Source organism: Aythya fuligula, chromosome 23 (assembly GCF_009819795.1).
Source record: "Aythya fuligula isolate bAytFul2 chromosome 23, bAytFul2.pri, whole genome shotgun sequence".
Taxonomy (NCBI): Eukaryota; Metazoa; Chordata; class Aves; order Anseriformes; family Anatidae; genus Aythya; species Aythya fuligula.
Window position 1 is genome coordinate 1891275 of NC_045581.1, and position 13985 is coordinate 1905259.

Genomic DNA, 13985 nt, shown 5'->3' on the forward strand with positions numbered 1-13985 from the left:
TTTGAACTAAAGGGGAAAGCATTCAGGTTTGTTTTAGTTAAATGGCAAAAAAAAAAAAAAAAAAAAAAAAATCACATGCATGTGCTGAATTTGAAATGCTAACCTTTTACTCTTTATTTTTTGTGCTTTCCATGTGTACTGAATACGCTCCTTAGACACTGCTGAGTATCCTGGGCAGTTTCCAAACAACTGTGCAGAACTACAGCTCCAGAGGAGAGCAACTTTACTGTTGTTTTCTTTTTAGTTATTGTTTTTTTTATTTTGCCTGCCAAAAATATCCTTATTGGAGCAAAGGCATTGGGATAGAAAGACTATTCTAGTAAACTATGTGATAAGAGCATTTTTTATTGTTTAAATTTCAAAATGGCTGTGAAAAAGGGTTGTAGCTTCTCAAAACCTTCTCGGCTGAACCTTGCAGGCTCGCCGAGTGCTGGGGAGATTTTGGGGAGCTGCAGCCTCCAGCTGTTTGGCCTGCCTGCAAGGGGTCTCCCTAGCAGCACGTGCATCCAGTCCTCAACAACAGCTTGTGCATGCTTGTATTAATGTAAACTGAAGCTGAGGGTGGATTAAAAAGGGCTGGAGCCAGACTCTACAGTAATAGCTGAAACTTTCTCCTTTGCTGCCCCTGCTGGGCTGGCTGCACCCACTAGCCAAGCAGGGTAGACGTGGGGGAGGCAACCTCCTACGCTGGCTGATCACAGATCTCCATGAGTCAAAGCCCTCAGTCTCACGTCTTCCTTTGTTTATTCTCAATTAGTCCTGTGCACCTCGCAGCCTTTATTCCTGAGCCATGACCTGCGCTGCTGTGTGTGAGTCAGGGAAGTCAGAGTTTCCCCTTTTGCTCATCTAAAACGAAGAAACGGCCGTGGTCTGGCAGTGACCCCAGGGAGCGAGGAGCACGGTTTGGAGGTGGGGTGCAGAAGTGTCCTGGGCCAGCAGTCTGCTTTGTTCCACGAGCAGTGGAACTGATGAAGCCCGGCCTTCTGCTGCATCCCTTTCCCCTTCTGTCTGCGTCCCCAGTGCTGCAGGCATCCCACACGGCTTTGGTTCTTCGCTGCTTTAGCTTGTGGTAGTTTGTGGGCACTTACAGCCAGTACCACTGAAAGAAACAGTCCTGTCTGATGCAGGCTGCTCTCTTCTTCTCCTCGTGGTACAATTAATTACGCAGCAGTGTGATGAAGTCTGCCGGGGAAATGATCTAGGTTAAAACTAGCTCCTCTTTTTGTTAGCTTTATCCCAGAGAAGCCTCCTCAGCCCCGCTTTACTTGCGGCTACAGAGATGCTCGTGCTGGATTGAGAGAGAAGGCAGGGAGTGCAGCTCGGAGCAGCGATGGAATTTCTTCTCTTGATGGCTTACGCCTTACAAGAAAATGACAGCATTGATGACATTCCATGTCCCTTCACCATCCCCGGGCACCTACTATGTCTTCTGCCTGTAATTTTTGGCTTCCTGGCTGCTACCAGTCATAACACGCAGGAGCTGAGTACACGTTCCCTTCCCTCGCTGGGATGTAAGGTCACCTCCTGCCCAGGCAGCAGTTTTCGCAGAGCCTGCTAGGACTTGGAGACATCTCTCCTTAGTCAGCTCTGGTGCAGAATCTCAAACGCTCAGACTGCAGAGGGGATAAAGGGATGGGGCTGGTGCAGGAGGCCAGAGAAAGAAGTGAAGTTTTCAAACTTTTCCTTGAGGAAATAGTAGCTGAGAGAAACTGTGATCATGAGTTACGAGAATGTGAACTCATACGACCAAGAAAACAAATGGCAGCTGGTGTAACCATAGGATGACACTTGGGATGACAGTTAAAACAGAGACTGATTGTTTTTCGCACTGTATTAACACAGGAGTTCTAGTATTTACATTTAATAAAACTTTTAAAAAATTACATCCTTTACTTAGACACACATTTCTGAAATTTTATGATTTTAGAGTTCGAATGCAGTTGTCACTTGTAAGCTTTACAGGTTCTAGTATTTTTTTGAATGAGAGAGCAATCCTTCTCTTCCCAATGGACATCATCAGAGTCAAAAAGCTGGCGCTTCTTAGTACAATTAAGACACTAGAGTACGTATTAATGACTTGTCTCCTTTGAATAGTTGGATCTGCTTATAAGAATTGCACATGTTTTTGTTCCAGATCACTCTGTTTCCCAACCAATTATGGTTCAGAGAAGACCTGGTCAGGGCTTTCATGTGAATAGTGAAGTCAACTCAGTGCTTTCACCACGGTCAGAGAGTGGAGGACTTGGAGTTAGCATGGTGGAGTATGTGTTGAGCTCATCTCCGGGAGATTCCTGCCTAAGGAAAGGAGGATTTGTAAGTGTGCCTGATTCTGAACTTTGAGTTCCCATTGTGTTGTTTTCTCCATTTGCTGCTTGGTTTGTTTGTTTGTTAATCCATCCCTAGAGGCAGATGTTCCTTCTTCCTTTTACGTGCTCCAGTAGCTCAGCAGTTCGGCGCTTCTCGACGGAGGGGTGCAGTGGGGGAGGCGGCTGTGAAGGACAGGGAGGTTGCTCTGAGGATAAGCACGCCTGCAGTAATGCCAGCTGAGCGCGTGGTTGGGAGAGCATGCAGACGTACCTGTAGTGAGCAGCGTGGTTCTTGAGTGAGCGTGTGGATGCTTTGTTGCTGGCTAAGAACAGAAAGCTCCATGTAACGATGCTAGAGACGTAACGTAGCTGCAAAAGCCACTGCAGGCTGGGAATGCTGTCAAGGGCATATTGTTTCCTGAGGAGGAATGGCATTAGTCGCTGTGCTCGGTGGGGTGGGGAGGAGAGTGCAGTCACTGCTGCCTCTAACATAAGGATGTGGCAGGAGAGGCATCATCGAGCCCCGTCCCCATACTGGGGGAAAAAAGAGCTGCATCTCAGCTCTGCCTCGTCAGCCGGGTGCTGGGTCAGTGTCGGAGAACAGAAAAGCTGAGTGGGTTTGTTACTGTTGGAAGACTGCCGTGCTCATCCCTTCAGGGAGATGGTTTGTGGCCTCCTTCATCCATCCTCTTAGTTTTGACCCTCATTAGTGGGCACCTGGTAACTTCCTTGAATCCAGAGCCTAGGAAAGATGACTTGGGGGAGGGGAGCAGTCAGTGGAGGGAGCAGATTTATCATCCAGAATTGGGGTCAGGGAGGCGTCTGCTCTGCAGCACTGGTGGTCAGGATGGCAGTTCTGAAACAAAGGGAAAACTTATAAATACCGTGTTGTGTGGGTGAAAATAGGGCTCCGAATTTGTGTTTGTAATTGGCATTTCCAATTCTGCTCTCTAGTATCAGTGAAGAAGGATTGGATTTTATTTAAGAAACATCAGAATATGGTCACTTTTAAAATGATCTTTTTTTTTTTTTTTTTTTTAAGTATGGGAGGAAAGCTACCCCTCCATCCCTCCAAAAAAAAAAAAAAAAAACCCACAAGACTAACAAAAAACAAACCAACAACAAAAAAAAAGAGAATGGAAAAATGATTTAGCTGATACAGGGTCCAAATGCCCTGGTATGTATGCGGAGTGTTTTTCCCTCTGTTGAAGTGGAAGAGAGGGTTTCAGTGTCTGTCTTTTGACAGCACCAAAACTATCTATGATAAATATGTTTATATGCCCCTTGCTGTTTTTTTATCATAAATTTTGTTGTTTTTCCTCTTCCTTTTGTTGTTCAAAATTGTGCCCCTGGCATAATCACCCTTTATTCTTCTCCCAAGTGAAATAAAATGCAGACATTAGGGGTGGGAACGCTGCAGATGCCATGCCACTTACAAAATGCTCAACAAGAAATCAAATCCTTTTTTTTTTTTTTTTTTTTTCCCCCTGCAAAAAGTGCTGTAGGTTTACATGATCTGAGCCAGTCATTGACTCGGGTGCTCTTAGGAGCTGCACCGTGGAGTTTCCTGTGCAAATCCCCGTAATGCCCCCCAAAAGCGAGGCAGCTGCGTGCTGCTCCTGTTTGCTCCTGTTGTGCTTGGGTGCATGCACTTGCCCAGTCAGTTCCCGCATCTCCGACGTGGAGGCATTAGCAATGGAGAGGCTCTAGTTCAGTTTTTACACCTCCGTGCATGCTGTTGTGTTTAAAAGCTCCCGAGTTAATTTTGAAGTGTGCTCAAGTCCCATTTCTAAAGAGGATTTGGGTAAATTCTCTTTAAAATTATCTTGGGGTGGGATTTTTTTAGAGCTGATAGAGTTGGACCCTGATTTACTGAATGGAAAAACTGAACAGGTAGCTGAAACCTCTTTTGGAAGGGAATGAGAACCAATTCCCTTGTTTCTTTGATTATGACTTATGATTTTGCTCTTTTTATGTTTTTATTTGTAAGAACTAATGCTCAAAAGCAACTTAACTTGATTGTGACATGTTTCTTTGATTTGTTAATGTCTTGGAACAAAAGCAAAATTGATCTGAAACCTAAGCTTATTAAAATATTGTCTCTTTTGCCTAGGGGCCAAGGGATGCAGAGAATGATGAGAATGACAAAGGGGATAAGAAAAATAAGGGCACATTTGATGGCGATAAATTAGGAGATCTGAAGGAGGAGGGGGATGTGATGGATAAAACAAATGGTTTGCCTGTGCAGAATGGAATCGACACAGATGTCAAAGACTTCAGGTATGTGCACCATCAGTTAATAATTAATCAGTGTCACACTTTTCTGAAAGATCTTTCATGCTCTGGGAACAGTAGTGAAAAGCCTTTGTTGGCTCACTGAAGCAGTGTCCTAAGGACTATAGCATACGCAGGGACGTGCTTGTGAGGAAGTGGAGGATAACTGATGGCCTGCGCACACCTGGTTCCATATTGTGTAGTCTTGGGATTGTTTTCACATGCAGTTTTAGCTACTTTGCATGGGATTCTTCTGGAAATACCTACCGAGATGTTGACCCTGCCTGTAGAGTGGTCTGAGCTGTAGTTGAGTTCTTGGACTTGTTCCTCGTAGCTCTCGAGATTAAGGCCTTGTGAAATCTGGCTATTGATAAAATCAAAGAATGTATTTCTGTTTCTTGCTAGCTCACCTGCTTGCTGAGCCTTGTGTTGGCATGTAGGAAAGCTGTAAAAGGAAAACAAATGCACTGCGAGCCCATACTGCTGGCCCTTGAATAGAGACGAACCAGTTCTCAATTCAGCCCAGTGCTTATGTTAGGCGAATAGGAAACCATGGCAGCTGTTTCAGAAAGGTTTCAAGTGAGATACAGTGTCAGATCTTTATGTAGTTAGTAGTTATGGAATAGCTTTATGAAAAATAACATTGCCATTTCTGAAATGTCTTGTTATGGCTTTCTCCTCACTTGAGGAGGAAAAAAAGAAGAGTACTTGTACACTTGTACTGGAGCAGGTCTTTGAAGTGCAGAGGGTTGGGGATTTTGTGGTGTGTGTGGTGTTTTTTTTTTTTTTTTTTTTTTTTTAAATACACAAATTATTCTGTAGAATTCATACCAGGAGGGTCTGGAATAGCTGCCTACATCTTCTTTCTTTTTTCCCACGATCTTTGAGTATCTCTGGGTAGTAGTGTCTGCTGCTGAGAGCTGATGCTGTGTGACAGAGCATTAAATGGATGTGCCCAGTGATGGATGTGTTTTCTCTCCGTGTAGCCGCACACCTGGTAATTGCCAGAACTCTGCTAGTGAAGTAGATCTGCTGGGTCCAAACCAGAACGGATCCGAGGGCTTAGCCCAGCTGGCGAGTACTAATGGTGCCAAGCCGGTGGAAGATTTCTCCAACATAGAGTCCCAGAGTGTTCCTCTGGATCCCATGGAGCACGTTGGCATGGAGCCTCTGCAGTTTGATTATTCTGGCACTCAAGTACCCGTGGACTCAGCCGCAGCCACCGTGGGGCTCTTCGATTACAATTCCCAGCAGCAGGTAACGTACCGACAGGGCTCCTCTGCCGGAGGCATCCTGGGGTCAGTGTGAGCTCAGGCTCTCGCCTTGGGGCGTTACGGAGGAAGACTCAGGATGGTTTCATCGTTCCTGTGCCATACGTGTGTCTGCAGCATGCTGCACGTAGCCTCCTCGTCAGCTCGACGCAGGAGACCTGTGTTAATTGCAGTCCGAGCGGCAGGTGGAAGGGCCTGTAGCGAACAGCCAGACACAGCAGGGTGCTGGTGATCGATCATCTGTAGCTTTTGAGTAAGCTTGCCTTGGAGAAGAGCTTTTAATTAGTGAGGTGTATTAAGCAACAAAACCCTTGAGCCCTTAACGTGACTTAGAGGCCAAACCACTGCTCAGCCTGGGTGCTGCAGCCCCGCTCTGGGGTCTCGGCAGTACTGATCAGAGGAGGCTGAAGGGATGGTGAATCTGAACCAGCTCGATCTTACTGGAGCGTGGTTCAAAACCCGGGGTCAGAGTCCAGCACTACAGAACTTTATCTCAGCCCGGTGGGTTTGTTTGACCTTTTCTCCCATAACAGCAGCCCAGACTCCTCAGCCCGGACAAGTAAGGCGAGTCCTGGCCTTGCTGTTTGGCCTCTCTTGAATGCTGGGCCTAGATCCAACGATCGACTTGTAATCTGCTCCTGTTCCTGCCCGTTTGGGTAACGACTGTAAATGTTTATTGCTTTCCTTTTGTAAGCGTAATATCCTTCAAAGAAGAATAAAATCCTTTGTTGGAGCTTATTGCAGGAGTATATTACTGGCCCTGGGTTTCCTGAAATATCTGATCGGTTTTTAGCAAAACAGCCTGATTGACACCGAGTACAGAGGAAGGACTGTTGCCATGTTTATATGAAAGCCCTGCCTTCAGAGACTTATCGTAGTCTTAAAGGCAATGTAAATAACCGTTAGTTTAGTCGGTTGTTCTCTTATGTAGCACGTTGGGGAGGTTAATGGAGGAAATTTTTTAATGATTAAGCTAAATAGTCGCTGTATAGCTCAGAAAGGAGAAAAAAGCAAGCTGTTCCCAAGTCTTTGTCTTACTCAGGTGTAGGACCTTGAATGCAAAACTTACTTTGGCTTTTTTTTTTTTTTTTAAGCAATTAAACAATGAAACTTGTTTTGCTTATTTTTAAGCACGTTGCAGCTATCTGACTTTTAAAGAACCATCCTGTATGGGAAAACAACCGCAGAGATGCGAAGCCTGTGATTTCTATTTTGTCTGGCAGTGTTTTCTGTGTAAGGCTCATTTACAAGTTGGTTCAAGCTAGTTTTTTTTTTTTCCTAGCCTTTAAAAAATAGGACTAAAAAAAACCTGTTGAAGCAAGGCATCCCTGGAAAGCATGTTTTACCAAAGTGCATTTCTGGGTTCAGGCTCTGGATGGCCCTGTAGACATGCCTGTGTTTTCTCTGTATAGTGCATAGTAATACCGGTGTGGGGCTGATGTAATCTCTATGTAATCATCCGTAAAGCTTTTTTCTGTGTTGCCTGTGAAGCTGTGGTTCTGTCATTTCTTTAAACCGAAATTTGGTGGGAGAGCAGGAGATGTCCTGGTGCTCTGAGTGTGGCTGGGTGCCTTCTGCCTGGGTCTGGCACGCTCAGCGCTGGCTGGGAGACGCGGAGGGCAGGCAGGGCAGGCTGCTCAGTGCGGGCTGTTATTGTAAAATTCCAGCTTTGTTGCAACAGCTACTCACAACGACGGTAAGCGCGAATGACAGGCTTTTGTAAGCATGAATGTTGCATTAAAGATAGAAAATCATTCTTAATTTTTTTTCACTGCCACACGACCTCTCACTGCACGCCGGTGTAAGCGCAGCGTGCCTTGGCTCAGAGTTGGACCCATTTCCTTAATATGTTCTATCCAGCAGCCGGGGCTCCTTAGTATTTGCTGCAGCTTGGATGAAAGAGGTCTGTCTTCTGAAAGTACAGGGCTTCTTCCATTCATTTGTCAGAAACACATCCCGAGTATCCTGAACAAAAAGATCTCTTTAAAAGCGTCTCTCTTGGTCCGTTGGGAAGCGTCACATACGTTGAAGGGATTACAAGCAAGTGCAGCTAAAAGCAATATTAAGAAGGGAAGGTCTTAATCACGTGTAATCTGATTAGAGATGTCAGATGTTTATATTGCAGAAGAAACTGGATTACAGAAATCTAATTGCACAGTGTTTCCATAACCACGTAACACGGGCCGGGCTGTGCTGGTTTCTTGGAATTCCCTCTGAGCTCCCCCGCACGCTGCTAGAGATACTTCACTCCTGTACCTGTGTGAGAGAGAAAATAGCCTCAGTCTTTGAAATGTCAAGTGACACTGCTGAACCCCTCCAAAGCTACGGCACTTGTTCGTGGGTTGTCACCAAATGCCATTTGTAAGAGGTTAAAATGCTCCGTGTGGGGATTTGTGTGAATTCCAGCTAATAGCTCTTTAAGGATTATTCTTCTCTTTCTTTCCACTTACTGGAAACTACAATTTAACGTGGAAATGTAGTTTAACCTTGATTTAATGTAAGTTTCTGAGTAAGATGACAAAAATCTTTTACTGGAGATTGACCTTTGGTCTTCTGCGATCTGTTGGAACGTGGGGCTGTGCTGGCAGCAGACGGAGACCGTGCATCCAGGCCTTGGTAAGGCTGCCATTAAATACATTGGGTTGATGATTCCCAGAGCTCGTGTGGCGTAGGGGCTTAGCTGGCTGAGCACGGCCTGAAATTCCGACAGTGTTGGCTCTGCTCCCCTGCGTGTGGTACAGGCAGTGCACAACCCCCAGCTGCACAGAGCTCCAGCTGCTCACACACCTGGGGAAGTCGAGTCTTGGTTTGGAGGCTTAGAGAAACTGCCTTTTAAAGCATACAGGGGGGGGAGAGAGAGGTGGCTGGCTGACGCTGCCAGAGTCCAGGGCTTAGGTATCAACATTCACCTGTTCTGCCTTTGAAAGGAAAGCTCTGTACAGATTTGAGAGGTTTTCTGCAGCCAGGAGGAATGCAGCCCTGCCTGCGGCGCAGTGTAAGCGGCCGAGTGTTTGCCCGTGGCTTTACAGAAGCTCAAGAGCATGGTCTGGGGAAGGAATGGTAACGAAGCTGGGGCCGGATCGTTAGTTCTCTTACTTAGCTTAGGATGCAGATGTAGAGATTCTCGTTTGTTTTTTTTCTGAAGCAGATGAAAGGGCTCTGCCCTGCCATTGTGTTCCATATTCTTCCCTTCTGTTACACCAGTTGCAACTTTAGGTAAAGGAGCATCCTTTCTGTCTCATCTTTGGGTCTGTGAACTCTGCAGCAGCCGTTTGCAGGGTGCGCTGGGCACTGCGCCTTCATTTCAGCAACAGCACAATGCACGTGGGTACCTGCGGGGCTGCAGGTCAGATCCAGCGGTCATCAGCTGTGGTCACAAGAGGGAGAGAGGGCAAGCAGACAGCGATGATGATTAAAAAAAAAATATAAAAAATATTAGGTCAAATATTTATGTTTTGAGTTTTTTTGCTGCTACTACTAATTTAAAAATGAATCATTGAGATGCATTTTGGAGGTGTAGAAATCACTGCATGTGTAGGCTGGGCAAAAGATAACTTCGTTTCAGAGGAGACAATGAGCTGCTGAGCTGAAGGGCAAAAAGAAAACCCACTTACCTAGCCATTTCTTCCACTGTTCGCTTGACAGAACGCAGCTTAGCGTGATGGAAGATCTGATACCAGGGATGCAAGAGCATGGAAAGTTAAAAGTTTGAGTCAAGCTTTTGCAGCTGAAGAAAGCTAGAATATTTGATCACTGAATTCAGCCCAAAAGCAGACCAGAAAAGCAAGCACGGCTGTTCTAGATGTGTCTAGAGCCATGAAGCAGTTGAAGGTTGTTTCTTGTTTTGTTTTTAAACTCTTCTGCTGGTTCTGATCCCAGCGACGTGCTGCTGGAGACTCCTACAGCGCCGCTACCCTTCAGTCCATTTCCTGGAGGTCACGGTGTCCGCGATGTGCTTGCTTTATTTAACTAAGAGATGTCACTAAGTATTTGATCCAGCTGCTAATGACAGATGATATATTAGTGAAGATTACACCCCTTGCAAGCACTCAGCGTTGTGTAAGCATAAAGTATTGTTGAATGGTGTTTAATTAAAAAGAATGAAAGGCAGGGGGAATGTTTTCTGAGTAAAGACTGCTAGGAATGCTTTCTGAGGTTAGGCCTGGGGAGGTGAGAAAAGACCTGTGGATTTGATGCATTTTCCATGAGCAGCATTAGGGCCCTCCTTGGACATGTGGAGCCGTCCTGGCATGTTTGGGGTAAGCAGCCTTTAGGGAAGGCATAGGTTGTGATCCCCCAGGTATTGAGTTTCCAGTTCTTAAATCTGGGTCTGATCTGTTGCATGTTGTTTCTCCTTTGGAACCTAAAATAGGCTATTACTTTTTTTTTTTTTTTTTTTTTTTCCCCACATTTTCTCCTTAAAAAGCACAGTTGCTTATCTTCTTAGGAGAACCGTGTCCAATTTTCATTTACAAAGCCCCTCGCTTCCGAACTGATTCTGTCCTTGTTGATAGCTGCAAGTTTCTGCCAGAAATCTGGGTGGAATTATTATTGCAGCTTCTGACAACTGCAGCTTGGCTGTCTTGCTGGAGACCTGAGAGGAGGGCAGAGATAATAGGTGTGAAAACTCTGTAGCGTTTAGGCCCCTTTTATTTCCAGGTGATTAGAGAGAGAAAACACTTATCACAGCAGCTCGTGGAGTCATTCACACTTCAAAAATGATCACTTTTGGAAATAAATGGGTATGAACATTGCTTCTGGCTAGTTCAGAGTGGCCGTCCGCATGTGCTTTAAATGTTTTTACTGGAGATGAGCAGTGGTCTGCTGAGGTTTTGATTCAGGGAGTTATGTTTGCGTAGAGACATCTAGTTGGGCACAGGAGAAGGGGAAGTAAGTTTAGCAAGTTCAGTAAGCTTATGCAGTGTCTCAGTAACACTGCATGTCGCTCCAAAAGGCTGTAGTGAACGTTAAGTTGGCAAACTTGTATGTGCCTTGGGTGACTTAACCAGAAAGTCCCAGGGGCTGTTTTCTGACTGTGGCAAAGAAGAATTCATGCTCCTCGCCTGGATTTATGTAGGTGATTTTGGGGATGAAGGCAAGAATGGAAAGAAAAAAGCATTTTGTCCCTCATTTGTCCGAGGGGCTGTGGGCTCCTGACTCTGGAGGACCTCTGAAGCTGTCCCGAGTCTATCATCTCTCCCGCTCCAAGCTTTACACCATGCTGGTGTCTCGCTGGCGATTTCAGAGCATCTCTGAAAGCAGCTTGGGCTGCCTGGTGCTGCAGCTGTGTTCTCGGTGTACCTGGTGCTGTTGGAGCTCTGAGAGAGGCTGTGGCAGCCACCAGTGGTCCCCCTGCTGCAGCGAGGGGTGCGTGTGCCTGCGGAGCTGGGAAGGCGAGGCCTTTGGGCAGCGTGCAGAGAGCAGAGAAAACCCTGGGTAGGGCTCAGCTGTATTTCAGAAATGCTTTCTTTTTAGGCGGATTATTGTGGGCAATTGGTTTCAAATACGGTTTTGTCATTTCACTTTGAGATGTTTCCTGTTAAAGAGGAGTGGCCGTGGCTGTAGAAATAAATCTAGTATAAAGGGATTGCTGTAAAAGACACTGAGAGAATGCTTTTTGTGCATGAGTAAAGGATCCTATTTGTTCTTTTGTCCCTTCAGTTGTTCCAAAGACCGAATGCACTTGCTGTCCAACAACTAACAGCAGCCCAGCAGCAGCAATATGCATTGGCAGCTGCCCATCAGCCTCACATAGGTAAGTCTAGCACTCGATACGTTACCTTGTACTAGATGTCTTTTAGCCCTCAACGTCCTGGGAAAACGGCAGGAAAAAAGATTGGGCCGATTTTAGAGAATCCTAAACATGTTTTTGCAACTGGTAAGTACTTGACATATAAGCAGAAGAATATTGTTTGAAGATATACTTGAAAAATTCTGGAGATGTCTTTTGTGCGCTTTAAAAGCTCTAGAGCATTCTTGTCTGGAAGGAACGACACTCGCTCTTGCTGAGAGTGCTGTTCAGTAATGAGAGCATTTTGAAGTGCTTGCTTGCTATGAATTGGGCTGAGCAGCATAGTGAAGTGAGGGGAAAAATGCTCAGTCCAGTGGATGCCTGAATGTGCTTCCTGTGGTTCAGCTGTAAAACTCATGTTTAAATTATCGCAGGGTAGAATTTTAGGCTGCCTGGGGTCTGACTTTAACTTAAAGCAGTAATTTATGCAAGCACATGATCCGTATCATTAAAACAGTATGGATTGACTGGGAAGAAAGCACTTGATCCTCTGCAGAGAAAGAGAACTGTGAAAGGGTCTACTCCTGGATGATTAGAGTTTAACTATCTCAAGGTTAAATGTTTTTTAGCACAATAGGCAAATTAATCTGTAGTTCTTGGTACCCAGAAGCCCATTACAAATGTGTTGTGGCTCTCAGCTCTGTGCAATGCAGTTCTGTAGTTTTTGGAGTTCAGGGATAGAGCTGAATTAAGCTCTTCGGCTTTAACTTATTCTTCTTCACCTTTACGTGGCCACCAGTAATTTCTCTAATGATTAACTCTTTCCTTGCAGAGGAGGTAATGCCTGCAGGCACTGTCAGTGCCGTGATGCTGTCCATACATTGCTGAGCTCCTTCCAAAGTAACGCATTGAGTGCTGGTATTGTGTAGTTGGCCTGGAGCTCAGAAAGTAGGCTAAACTGGTTCTTGATTAACTTGCAACTCCAAACAAGCAATTAGATAGCCTTCATATCTAGCTGCTGTTAATAAGCACTTAAACAGTGAGGGTTTATCTGCACTGCAGAGGTACCCGAGCAGGTATGGGTACTATATGTAGACTGTTTTGCCAATCTAGCCTTCCTTATGGGGCACTGCGGTGTTAGAATTAGGTTGATTTTTCAATGTAAACCTTATTCTCTGTAGTTTCCTATAATAAGACTCTAGGAAACACAGAGGCTACTCACTGCCTATAGAGAGCAACCTATAAAAAGCTTGAAAATCCTAAAGCAACATGAGCCTTTCTTCCACAGTGTTCAGTCAGACTATTTGTCAGCCAAATAGCCAGAGGTATTTTGGTAGGGCTTCAGTTCTAGTCAAGTCTGTTTTTACTGACAGGTATGTTTTCAGCAGGTTTAGCTCCTGCTGCCTTTGTCCCCAATCCATACATCATCAGCGCCGCTCCTCCAGGCACGGATCCCTACGCAGCCGGACTTGCAGCAGCTGCAACGTTAGGTGAGGTACTTCCAGTTGTCTGTGCATTCCTTGCCATGTTCTGTACCAAAACTGTTTTTGAGACTCTGCTGATTGTGGCAATAAATTATTAGTACACTGTAACTTCTGCAGGGAGATAATTGTATATCATTGTGGAGTTGAAGCGGAATTTGTCTCAGAAACCATGTTTTCTGTAGATTAAATGTGATAATTCTTGTATAGCACTTGCTGTGGGCTCTCTTTCTGCTGAGGATAAACAAGCAGAGCAAATTTGAAGTGAAGCACTTGCAGAGATAAGTGTTGCTACATGTTTGGGACGCTTTGGTAACTGACAGTAGTGAAAGATACCTTTATAAATACACTTTTTAAATGCTATGAAGATGGAGGATATGTTTTCCTGCCAGGAATATTGCATCTTGTTGCTACTTAGCTTGATTTACTGCAGTGTATCCTGCAAACGATATTTTTTCCCTTTGCTAGCTGCCTCTTAAAAATATATGCTTTTTAGATCGTGTAGGTGAAAACATCCCGTGTCTGCTGTGAGGCTTACGCGATGAGTGTGTCGCTTTCCAGATGGCAGGCAAAGATGGTGGTTCTAGGCTTTGTGCAGGATCTTTCTCCCAAACGTTCAAGTATCAGTTTCCAAATTCTTTCCAACTGTCGTAGCCAAAATTGTTGTATCTCGAGATGACAGCTCGGGAAAACAGCTTATCAGACGGTGTGAAGAACACATTGCACGTTGAACTTCTGCTGCATATGCCACAAAGTTCTGGCCTTAGCGGTGAGGACAAAAGAAGAATGTACTTTCAGAAGAGTATTTTTATAATCATGCTTCACTTTTTTTGAGCCACCTGGAGTGGAAGCCGCCTTAGTTTTAAATAGAAGCCGCTTAGCTGAGAGCAGTGGTTATTTTGTAGTGAAAGCTGCACACCGT

The 13985-nt window shown here is 45.1% G+C and overlaps 1 protein-coding gene across 7 annotated transcripts in view; it reads left to right on the forward strand.

Annotated features, from left to right (window-relative positions):
- The window catches only part of PUM1 (pumilio RNA binding family member 1), a 69580-nt gene that overhangs the window by 27276 nt on the left and 28319 nt on the right, over nucleotides 1–13985 (forward strand). For 4 of the 7 annotated variants that reach the window (XM_032202136.1, XM_032202138.1, XM_032202137.1 and 1 more), the window contains exons 5-9: nucleotides 2135–2313; nucleotides 4420–4586; nucleotides 5567–5837; nucleotides 11513–11606; nucleotides 12956–13072. In XM_032202136.1, coding sequence (XP_032058027.1) covers nucleotides 2135–2313; nucleotides 4420–4586; nucleotides 5567–5837; nucleotides 11513–11606; nucleotides 12956–13072 — 828 coding nt within the window. The remainder of the gene's footprint in view (nucleotides 1–2134; nucleotides 2314–4419; nucleotides 4587–5566; nucleotides 5838–11512; nucleotides 11607–12955; nucleotides 13073–13985) is intronic. The other 3 variants (XM_032202141.1, XM_032202142.1, XM_032202140.1) reach the window with 2 other exon arrangements.